Consider the following 11767-nt stretch of genomic DNA (forward strand, 5'->3'; position numbering starts at 1 on the left):
CAGGGCCGTAGGCATGATAATACGTGCGTTCTGTTCAGCTCATGTAGCTTACTCATAGCGCGCCACAGTTATAGCGACATGATAACTGCCTTGCAGCGTTATCAAACTGTGAGTGAGAAATTGATGTCTCGATCAAGGATCAATCTTCCAGGCGTTTCGGTATAACACATCGAAACCCAGTCAGCTTTACAGTACCAATCAATGCCAGAGTGCTGTATTCCGTATGGTGGTTGGCACCTATTCGGTTGATGCCAACGCAAACTAGCAGCACCCTTGTAGGTGCTGGTCGATGCTGGATGGCGGTTTGTCTCGGTCCTGGAGCAACAGGTACGCCACGGCGAGTGCGAAACTCTTACAGTCCGGAACACAGCTTTCAAACCGGCCCCCCTAGTGTTTTGTGACGCAAAGTTATCTCGCACAACTTAAACCCCTGAAGTAACTTCTGGTCAGTGTCCCTTGACTCAGACGACCAAATTCGGCCGTCTAAGCCTCCAGACAGTGGTATCGTGACCCAGGCAGACCCTTGGCGACGATCTGATGAACTGGCAGACAACTCAATAGTAGCCGTTTAATGGCACGTAATGGGTTGTATTACCATCGGCATCGTAGCTCTGAGGAATAAAGTCGTTCATGAACGGGGGGTTCGCCATGGTGTACATGGCGTCCGGGTATATTTGCATAGTTTGTGAACAGTCGACCAAGTCCTGAGTAGGTGGCTCGTCGGAACTCTGATCAAGTAGGAGTTTCTCATCTCTTTCTTTCAATCGAGACAATGAAGCTTGCCGTGGCATCGAAGATGGCGTGGCCATGGGCATCAAAGGTTGAGAAAGAGACTGGAATGCCGGTATGTCGGCAATGAGTTCGGGGAAGCGGGTGAAGAAGTCCATGCCCATGGTCCAGGCGTTGATATCCGACATTCTTTCCGCGAAGCTGGGCGATAACTGGTATTGACCTGTTACAAGGCTCTTCCTGTACGTGTCGCGGAACTCAAAGGGCCAGAGGATATGGAGGTTTGGACCAAAGAGCTTCCAGAAATCATTGTTACAGTAGTGATGTTGTCCAAAGACGAAACGTTCACGGACACCGGGCCTAAAGTGCTGTCAGCGTTTCCGCTCTTGCATAGAATCTACCCCCGTAGCAGACTACTCACCAAACAAAAAAGTCGATGGCGTAGGAGTGAGGCATTGCCTGCGAAGGTCTATGAGTTGTCAGCAAATGGGTTACACATACATCTATGCTCGTGCGTTCTTCAACCAACCTTTTTAGTAGCCATGTTGGTAGCTTGGCTTGCCGGGCAGGTGTGGGATCGGAGTGATACTGGAGAAGAAGGTGCATGATCCGGAGGATCGCCAGGCGTTCCGTCTCGGAGCATTTGTTGAAACACAGCTCGTCAACCCTACGAAGCTTCTTCCAAAGCTTGGACAAGGGCCGCGACTTGGCTACGGCATCCCATCCCTCGAGCAAGACCCGCACGGGAATATCCTCCTCACTGGCATCCTCGATCATGTGGGCCTCTTGTGATATAACGCATCGCTTGGCCAACACCTCGTTGACAGCCCGCCAGACATTCACCCTGGGCGAACCAGGATTTGCGGGGGACCGGACCGTAATACATTCGCAGGGCGTCTCCGGTGGCGGCACAATGACATTGGGGTCGTCGGGCCCGTCTTGCTCGTCATCGTCGAGGGCCTCGACGAATTCCGCACTCTCTGACGAAGAACTAGGGGCGTGGGCACTCAACGCATATACGCTGGGGGCTGGGAAACCGTTCGGCACAGCGTCGGCGGCCACGTTGATGTGGAAAGCGTGGCTGTTGGCAGCAGACAGCGTTTCGTTGGGGTGCATGCCAATCGGTGCCGCGTACGAGGACACGGGGAGTCCGGTTATTAGCGCATCCTGAGGGTCTGGTAGGGATGCCACCGTGGTGACGGCGGAGGACTGCCGCGATGCTGGGCCCGGGCGACTCGGCAGGATGTTGTCGCGGATAGTCTGCTCAACAGACTTGAACGTGTCGACCAGCCTATCCCGTTCGCGGGTGACGGCGGCCAACTGCTCCATGCAGGCCGACAGTCTCGTCGAGTCATCCTTTCTGAGCTCTTTGACCTGGGCCTCGAGCTCGGTGATGCGGTTGCGGGTGCGCTCGCGGGCTTGCCTCTGGGCCCTGCGGTCGAGTTCGCGCTTTCGTATTTTACGGGCGAGCTCCTTTTCCGAGGGGGCCTTGGCTGGCGGAGCTCCCGATGCTGAGGTGGGGACATCGCATGGCCCATTAGACGCCATAGCTTTGGGGAAACAGGGAAATAGGGAAACGAGCGGAAGAGAAGCACACACGCTCGCCTGGGGACAAGTGTGGCAGCGTGCCTCTCCTGCTTTTTATCTTGCCGTCTGTTTAGTCGCAAAGCGGATGCCGGAAGAATTGGTTCTGTGTTGGCGGAAAGAGAAATGTCAACAACGTAGCAGCCATGGACCGATGCTGATGGGATCGAAGGGAGTTGCTGGCAGAGGTGAAGAAGTGGAGCGGGCGGGTATCGATAACAATTGGGGCAATCGGGAGTTGAAATGACAAGAAGAGTAAGTAAGCTTCCTTGGTGGAAGGTTTGATTAAGCGACGACGCGGGGCTCTGACTTCTCAGGGACAGACACCCCAGCTGCCAGACACAGAGAGATTGTATTATAGGCGCATATATGCAGAGAGGTGTGGCGAAATAGAGAAGTTGGGAAGAAGAAATCCAAAGAATGTGGGGTAAAATAATACTAGGTACTGCTAACTCGCACCGCCCACCCCGACGCGCTGGAAGGTGCCGGTAGCACTTGATGGACTCGAGCTTCTTTTTGCCATGTTTCGCTTGTCCTGGCCTAGCCCAGCCTCGGTGCGCCGACATTGGCACATTGGCGGTGCAAAACCCTTCCACGGTGGCTTCGGGCTCTGATAGAGTTCGGGCGCCATAGCTCCGCACACGATTTGCCTTGCGAGCTGGCGAATCACCATCCGAGACGACACGCCAGTGCCGTTTTCCGGCCAGCTGTCTTGAAATGTCTTAGTTGCGGCCTGTCGTCTGTGCCACGCCAGATTTTGATGTACTAATTTCAACATTCCCCCACATAGCCGTGTCCGGACAGCCTCTTGCAACCCTGAGCAAGTCTACTAAAACCTCCCTCTCCCCCCCCTGCACAATCATCACCTTGTGTAGCCACACCACCCTCGTCGCCCATCGGATGCAATTCCGAGAGCTGCATGTTACATCAACGCCGGCCCTCCAACTGTGATACTATTTCGCTGAATAACTCGCCCACAAATTAAACATGGTTTATAAGACGCGCCAGACTAACTCACATTTCGGTGTTACCTCACATCAGGGTCATCTCCGATTAGGCACTTTGCTTCCCATCCTCCCTTGGCAGGAAAATGAGTTCCAGCGCTGGCAGAGACAGTGTAAAGCCATCCTTCTTCCCTTCCACGAATGCCCCGGCCGTTTGCCCTGGGGCGAATCCTACGTCATACCGGCGAATGATCTGGCTGGCGCAGTACCGTATTTCCATCAGCCCAAGCTGCTTACCTACGCACGAGTACCTGCCTATCCGTGCTGTCAGCTCCTACGTGGCGCTGATAGACAAACGCAAAACGTGCGGGTTTGAGTGCTTACCGGTGCCAAACGGGACGAATGCCGCAGGGTCCTTGGCCATATCGGGCCGGGTGGTCCATCGGTCGGGAATGAATTCGGTTGCCTGCGGAAACAGGCGTTCGTCTGTTTTGCCACCACAAGTCAGAAATCTTACCAACGGGATAACAACCGTGCTATTCCCAAAGCCCGGGTCCCCGAAGCATTCACCGAATTGAGACTTGCCTCTGAACATTGTGTATGTGGGCACTTGGACGATGGTGCCCCCCGGAATAAATGTTCCGTCGACTTCTATACCCTCAGGCGGCGTCATCCGCTGGACCCCTGATGGCACGGGAGGGTGAAGCCTCAGGGTTTCATCGATGCATGCCTGCAGGTACGGAAGCTTTGGCAATGCGGAGTGTTCAGCCGCCGCATTCTGTACAAAGTAATGATCGATCTCCTCCCTTAGCCGCTTGTACACCTCGGGCTTCTGGGCTAGCTCGAAAAAGAGACAAGTAAGGGATGCTGCTGTTGTGTCACTGCAACCAGACGTCAGACGAAAATCCCTGTAGGGCTATCTTGTGGGTTCGAGGCGAAAACAAACCTTCCGGCAACAATGATAAGGTAAGCGTCGCCATAGAGGTTGAGTTTGTCCTGCCAAGTAGGCTTCTTTATTGCCTCGTAATCTTCCAATATCCATGAGAATACATCCGGACGGCCAGGCTTGGTCTTTTAACATGCAGTTAGTCCAGATGCTAGTAGCGTTGTGAGTGTGTAACAGACCTTAATTCTCTCGTCGACTTGGGACGTGACAAACTTCCAGAATCTATTGTTTTCGGCGTTCAAAATAGGTGTGTTCTTGAAGATGGGGAAGAGCCAGACCATGTGGCTAAACATCCCAATAGCCTCCATTTGTTTATGCAAAGAGGTCATAAAATAGTGCTTGATGCCGTATTTAAGCATTCCAAAGGACTTGCCAAAAGCCAAGTCGCCCATGACGTCGAAGCTGTAAAAGTTGAACCAGTCCGTAGCGTTGAACGGTTTCCCCACATTTACATCGACCCGGGACAACAGTTGATTTGTGTAGTCGGCGACCCGGACCTCGTAGTCCCTCAGCGCTAGTTCTAAAGTCAGCCCAGGACGTCAAGACTTGCTAGGAGACGGCCATCACCTCTGGAGTTGAACCCTCGATCCCAAGTTTTTCGCCGGTGAGCATGCTCCTGACGATCCCGGACAAGCTGTAAAGAGTACATGGGATGTAACACTTCGTACCACGGGCCTTTGGTGCATGTCGAGCGATTTGAATGGATTAGCGGGATTGCCTTTGAGTTGTTGACAGATAGCTCATCCGGGCCTAAAGTGAGAGTCATGCCAAATCAGCAGGTTGCAACGCAGCAGTGTCATATCCCCATACCGATTCTGATAATATCGCCGTATTTTTTGTGGAGGTCTTGAACTTCAGAATATAGGTGCAGCTCCTTGATCGCCCGTGAGGTGATGTACAAGTTTGAGAATTTTGCTAGAAACGGCCCCCGGAACTCCTTCAAAGGATGGAACGCCCAACGGTACAAAAGCAAGCTGCTGTAAATACCAACAACCAGGGTAGCTGTGAGGGAAGCCGCGGTTTTGAATGCAGCTAGGTTGGTCTGGAAAGTCCCAGGGGCCAGTCTGGCCAGGGCTACTGTGAGCAGCCCTATGCCTATGGTGAAGTTTCTGATTAACCTAGTGGTAGCAGTATCCCATTCCCCCTTGCGAAATACAAACACATGGAGCTGGATTCCTATCACATAGAACAGACAGTGAGCCTGCCAGATTTGAATGTCTGTCATCGCCATGGCCAATGTGTGGGGTGCGTTCCAACGTTGGTTTGCAAGTTGTGGTACTGAATGAAGACAATTGGAGGGGCTTTTTAGAACACATCCAAATTCGGCTGCGGCAACTATGTTGGTATATACAAACCGTACGTATTTGCAAGCTGATTGTTGTTGGACGACAAATCAGGCGAGCCGCATAAGAGCGACATGCGTAAGAACCAAAGTCGCCATTGTATTGCAGCCAACAGACTTGGCATCAGGCAGCATACAGCAGAACGTGTCAGAATGAATGGTCATGTTCAATTGCGAATCGATAGCCTGATGCATATTCGAGTCAGAAAAGCAGGCAACCCATTTTGGCAATGCCATAGCAGCCACGACTATCCGATAATCCCATCATGACTGATCTATCGCGTCTTCGCATCCTGGCGAAGCTCGGACCTCAGTGACATTTCAACGGTCTCGCAGATCGTTGAAGACTTGTTTCATTCTTTATCATGCGGGTGTCGACTCAGAATCTCCAGCGGGTTCTGACTCGATATCTGGGGTAAATCGTGGGGACGCACTCGTGGGGCCGCCCGGGTGGGTGGAGAAAGGGATACGCCCGAGCCCCATCTTTGCTCAACACCACATTTGCTTAGCATTTTAATTTCGGAATCTGGGGAAAATCCCGAACTCTCTACCCCGCAATGGAGATGGATTAGGTCAAAAGTCACTACGGGTTGGCACGCAGGCAGTCGTGTGACCTAACGCGGGTTGCCGACACCAACAGCCGGCCTTCCAGCAAAGTTTAGCAACATCCTTGCCCTCCTGCGAGCCGAATCGGCGGCAACGCGTAACGAACGCTGGTCAAGTATTGCGGTGCGGGACTTGTCAAGTTTCCGGGTCTGATGTCCCGGTCTGGTAAAGTGTTGAGATGAAGGGCCAAGACTTTCAACACGCGCACTTCATCTCGATGAATTTGATAGTTTGAGCTACGTCATGTCTATTTTTAGGTGCATTATGTGTGTTAACCAAGTAGAAGCTTGAGCTGCAGACATGACATTATCGTGATATTCATTCTACTTCAAGTCTATGACTACTCGTCCCTGAATTTCCCCTGATTCCATCTCGGTAAAAATCTGGTGCCAAGCGTTCTGTCAGCATTTCTTCAAACGAACGTCGTCATTCAATCAACCTCGGGGTTCGGTTACCTTTGTCAAGCTTCTCATCCTTCGGAGTTGAAAATGGGTCTTGACCTTGCCTCGTGCCGCAATTTCGAGACATTCCTTGGCTTCGAGTCGATTGCCGGTTTTGACGCCTGCGATGTATTCTGTGAGCATAGATAATCGGCAAGCGCCACATAAATCCAAACGTACCAAAAACAGTCAACTCGTCTGCAAGCATCGGCTCAACCTCCGCGATGGACGGGCTGCTACCCTCGGGGACTCCCAAGCAGGCGAGCTTGCCTCGGAAGCCCAGCCACTTTGGAGATTGGACATAAGCCCTCTTATTGGACGAGCACATCAAGACAACTTTAGCGCCGCCACCTGTGATTTTCTTGATTGCCTCCGTTAGGTCCTCATCGGTAGGATAGGTTGTGAAGTCGACGAATTCGTGGGCGCCGAGATCGCGGCAAAACTTCTCTTTCGCTCCACAGTCCATTGCCAAAATGCGACAGCCGAGTTCTCGAGCATACTGGATGGCGAGATGGCCCAGCCCGCCTCCGGCACCCGCTATGACGACCCAGTCCCCGTGACGAGCCTCGGCACGCTTCAGAGCTGTGTAGACCGTGATGCCACTGCACATCAAGGGCGCGGCCTCGGCCGAGTCCAGGGAATCGGGAATCGGCGTAACATATCGTGCCGTCGATATGCAATACTGTTGAAAAGTGCCAGGTGTAAAGTAGCCTGATATCTTCACCTCCGCGCAGGACGACTCGCCGCCTTGAAGACAACGATCTATTTTGAAATGCAATTAGTCCAAATCCAAAGAGAGTCTTGCTAGTATTTGGCTCACCGCAGTTCAAACATGCATCGGCGGCATATTTGACCCCTACTCTGTCGCCAATTGCGGGTGATATAACACCGGCGCCTACAGCAACGATCTCCCCAACTCCTTATTGGCGTCAGCAATATGTTGATAGGGGGGGGGTTGGTTGTGCCTCGTCGACTCATGCGCCGATACAAGATTTCCACCAACCTTCATGACCTCCGACTTGTCCTTTACTGATGTCAGATCTTGAATTCATGATAGGGCTATCCACGGTGCATGCAACGTACCTTGTGGTGTAGGAAAGGGCACTGACGAGAAGGCATTCATGCAGAACCCGTAATCCGTATGGCAGACGCCAGAATATTGCCTGTGGAAATAACATGATTAAAAACTGGACGACACAGATTGAAGTGCAAGGCTAAGAAGGGGGGCGTGTCACAATCGAATCAAGACCTCACCCGGACCAGGATTTGGAATGGGTAGCTCCACGACCTCCGTCTTAGTGGTGCCCGGCTCGGCGTACACGATGGCACGATTGTAGTTGCTTTCGCCGCCCATGGTAGTCGCCATGTAATGTTATGTGGTAATGCTTTGCATGTACGGAATATTCCATGGAAGGTTGGGCTGAGGGAAGTACGCCGTTATATTCTTCAACGGCCGAGCGAACGGCCGAGCGTACATCCACGCGGTATCAACCCCCGCCTTGAACTTTTTTTTGGACTGGAACCTCACAGTCTTGCTCTAACCGAGTAAAGCCAGCCAGCCAGCTCATCGAAACAAAACCGAATGCTGATTGTGTAAACCATCAATTTTTCACGGTACCAATTGCCGAAGCAGTAGCACGAGGTAAAGCCTGCCATGCCGGCGCTAAGCCGGCGGTCCTCGAACTAACCGTCAGCTGCAAACCTTGACTCGACCTGAGTCTGCATGCATGACCGACGTTGCAGGACGTGTCCTAAAACAAGCGGCAGGCGGGCTAGGTGCCGCAGCAATGCACAGCACTTGGTCCAACCCGATTTAATCAGCTGGGGAATCCCATCAATTACGGGCAGAATGTCTATCAGTGAGGAGAAGCGAGCGGCACGTTGCCGAGCTCTAGTCTTTTCCCCAACTTTCCCCCCACGGCATCCAACAACAGGAGCAGCGTCTGTGTCAGCAGGGTCAACGGCAGGTAATTAGCAATTCGTAGAGAGCAAACAAAAAGGGTACGTACCGCTTCATAACTTGATCAACCCACACGCGTTTCAACGTCTGCCCCGTCTCAGCTTGACCATGTTGGTGCCGTGCCGTAGCAGATGCGCGAGACACACAATGGAACCACGCTATGCCACCAACAGCCTCTCAAGACAAGGGCCCTCGTCGGTGAGCTTCCCCAAAGTGCGATGGGCCGTCTCCAGCGCCCCGCTTGCAGCGGAGCCAAACACCGCTTCTGCAAGTAGTCTTTGTCAATCCCCAACGACCATCGTGAGTCCGTGTCATCAACAGTGGAGTTCGGGGCTACGCACCTCGGTTGAAGACACCGGATCCTGGAAATGGACCATAGTTTCTCTCCGCGCCCTCCACTCGTTCGTTGTCCCTCGTAGCGGGAGTACAACCTCGCCCCCTCTTGCTTAGGGCGAGGGGGAGGACGGAAAGAAGCTGAAGCACGGTCGTCTTTTACAAATTCCATTCTCTTTTCTACTTCTTCTCTCCCTACTTTTATTTTCACCTGATCTTGCTTAGTACCGGTACCAGCATCAAACCTTGATATTTACACATCACGTACGTACCGTAACGTAACTTTTCACACCAAATACTTGCCCATCATGGCTACGAACGGCACGTCCAAGCTGGATTGGACCAAATTCTACAACGTCGTCGACGGAAAGCTCGAGACGACGAGCAAGACCAGACACAGCGTGAACCCGTCAACACTTGAGGCCAACCCCGAGGTTCCTCTCTCAACTCCTGAGGATGTTGACCGAGCTGTGCAGGCAGCAAAGAAGGCCCAGGAAGCTTGGGCTGACACACCCTACGCGGAGCGTCAAAAGGCAGTCGCAAAGCTTGGTGAAGCGCTCGAGGCGCATGCGGAGGAGTTTGCGCTGATGCTCACGAAAGAGCAGGGCAAGCCTGTAAGACCCTGCGCATGGACCTGGCGTTTTTCGTATCGAGACCGAGTAATGTTGACATCCAATACGCTGCATAGCTCCAATTCGCACAGTTCGAGATCTCGGAGGCTGTTAAGCACTTCAAGGGACAACTCAATCTGCCCTTCCCTGAAGAGGTCGTCGACGACAACCCAGACCGCCGAGTCATCACGAGATACACACCTTTGGGTTAGTGTGAAGTTTTCACCTCCAAGTTCCCGGAATGTAACTAACAAGAATTCAAGGTGTCGCTGTTGGTATCGTGCCTTGGAACTGTAAGTCTCACTATCCGAGCCCGACTTCATTGATAGATTAAGTGCTGACACCCTGCAGTCCCCGTTCTCCTAGGTATGAGTTCCCCGAATGTGCGCTCAAAATGAGCACCCTACTGACATAGCTCCGTAGCTTGCGGCAAGATCGCCCCTGGTCTGGTCACTGGAAATGCATTCATCTTGAAGCCTTCGTAAGCTCAAGCTCCCGTGCACTTTATCTCACACCCCGGACTAACTTGCATTAAGCCCCTTCACTCCTTACTGCGACCTCAAGCTTGTCGAGCTCGCACAAACAATCTTCCCTCCGGGCGTTTTCCAAGCGCTCAGCGGCGATGACAACCTTGGACCTTGGTTGACTTCCCACCCTGGCGTTGACAAGGTCAGCTTCACAGGTTCGACGGCGACCGGCAAGCGCGTCATGGAGAGCTGCAGCAAGACTCTCAAGCGTGTCACTCTGGAGCTGTAAGTGAACTTGGATGAGGTCTACATGGGTGATGACAACTGTTGGTGCTGACACGTGAGCTTGTAGCGGTGGAAACGATGCGGCTGTTGTGCTCCCCGATGTCGACATCAAGGCAGTTGCGCCCAAGGTCAGAAGCTAACCCATTCTTGCTCCTGCGAAACCCATGCTAACCCTTTGTAGATTGCCATGTTGGCCTTGTACAACTCTGGCCAGGTACGTGGGAGTTGGTTTGCAAAAGTCCCCTTTTGCTCCAGAAAACTCATGATTGACAAATGCGAAATGAACCGTCGCTAATCTAAGCATCCTTAGGTCTGCATCGCCATCAAGCGCATCTACATCCACGAGTCCATCTATGATGAGTTAGTCGCTGAGATGGCCAATGTCATTAACAGCCTCCCCGTGGGCGACGGTCAGCAAGAAGGCATGGTGCTGGGCCCCGTCCAGAACCAGATGCAATTCGAGCGCGTCAAGGAGCTCCTCAAGGACATTGATGAGCAGAAGCTCAAGGTCGCCGCCGGCTCCACGGCCCCGGCGTCCAACGGCAAGGGCTACTTCATCACCCCTACGATGATTGACAACCCGCCCGAGAACTCCCGCATCGTCGTCGAGGAGCCTTTTGGTGAGTGCCCATCCGTGAAGAAATCCGGTTTCCCCTCTCCCCTCACCCCTCAATGTCCCGTATCCTTCGTCGCAAGACCCGCCAAAACTAACACCAGAATCCTAGGACCCGTGTTCCCCGTTCTGAAGTGGAGCGATGAGGCAGATGTTATTCACCGCGCTAACGATAGTCTTATGGGTCTCGGCGCCTCGGTGTGGTCAAAAGACCTCGCCAAGGCGCAGAGTATTGCGAAGAAGCTCAAGGCCGGCAACATCTGGATCAACACGCATTTGGAGTTGCAGTATGACGCACCGTTCGGCGGCCACAAGCAGAGCGGTATTGGATACGAATACGGTGCTGGAGGTCTGAAAGCGTACTGCAACGCTCAGTCCGTGTTCATCACGAAGGCATGATTTGATTCCCCAGACTTTTTTCTACGCAGTCATAATGTAGCAAGCAATAAATATGTCTAAACTGTAGAGGGCGACTTTGTGTGGCTTCATGTCATCAGTAGAGTGGGCTAAAGGATCGGGCTGCCGCATCCTTTGGACCATGTTCCCGACTTAGCAGTCCGAAGCTAGTACCGTTATCTCGAGGCATCCTTTTGGGCTGCCAATGACAATGCGCGCTTCGGGGATTTGGGAGCGTCTTTCGGTCTAGACCAGACACTTGCACCAACATCATCGGGCAATTAGGGGAGTAATTATGGAGCCTTAGATTCACTGGAATCGCTGCCGCCTGTCATTAAGCCCATTCTGCAGGACCCCGGGAAGAAAAGCTGCGCAATAAGTAAGCTAACACGCAAGGACGGAGGACCACTTTTGAATACATACGCAAGCTAAATGACCAAGTGCGGCAACAGTTCCGCAATGGGTACGGTGGAGTCAGTGCTGTTGTTACCAAGACGTAAGGAGCCAAGAG

At 52.8% G+C, this 11767-nt stretch overlaps 3 protein-coding genes across 3 annotated transcripts; 1 reads left to right on the forward strand and 2 right to left on the reverse strand.

Moving 5' to 3' along the window:
• Window positions 1-554: 554 nt before the first annotated feature.
• EsH8_VI_000358 (uncharacterized protein) lies at window positions 555-2277 on the reverse strand (the record flags this gene model as incomplete). Its single annotated transcript, XM_083271611.1, has 3 exons — window positions 555-1089; window positions 1151-1198; window positions 1259-2277. The coding sequence occupies 3 exons, from the start codon at window positions 2275-2277 to the stop codon at window positions 555-557; spliced, it is 1602 nt and encodes a 533-aa protein (XP_083126785.1).
• Window positions 2278-3366: 1089 nt separating this feature from the next.
• On the reverse strand, window positions 3367-7957 carry EsH8_VI_000359 (uncharacterized protein; the record flags this gene model as incomplete). The annotated part of the gene is made up of 8 exons (XM_083271612.1): window positions 3367-3554; window positions 3642-4138; window positions 4204-4328; window positions 4383-4717; window positions 6254-6313; window positions 6772-7353; window positions 7412-7510; window positions 7846-7957. 8 exons carry the CDS (start codon window positions 7955-7957, stop codon window positions 3367-3369), a joined length of 1998 nt encoding a protein of 665 aa, XP_083126786.1.
• Window positions 7958-9192: 1235 nt separating this feature from the next.
• On the forward strand, window positions 9193-11259 carry EsH8_VI_000360 (aldehyde dehydrogenase family protein; the record flags this gene model as incomplete). The annotated part of the gene is made up of 10 exons (XM_083271613.1): window positions 9193-9498; window positions 9573-9702; window positions 9759-9788; window positions 9847-9861; window positions 9919-9976; window positions 10032-10247; window positions 10315-10375; window positions 10429-10461; window positions 10558-10867; window positions 10973-11259. The coding sequence occupies 10 exons, from the start codon at window positions 9193-9195 to the stop codon at window positions 11257-11259; spliced, it is 1446 nt and encodes a 481-aa protein (XP_083126787.1).
• Window positions 11260-11767: the final 508 nt, after the last annotated feature.

Source organism: Colletotrichum jinshuiense, chromosome 6 (genome assembly GCF_051148585.1).
Source record: "Colletotrichum jinshuiense chromosome 6, complete sequence".
NCBI lineage: Eukaryota > Fungi > Ascomycota > Sordariomycetes > Glomerellales > Glomerellaceae > Colletotrichum > Colletotrichum jinshuiense.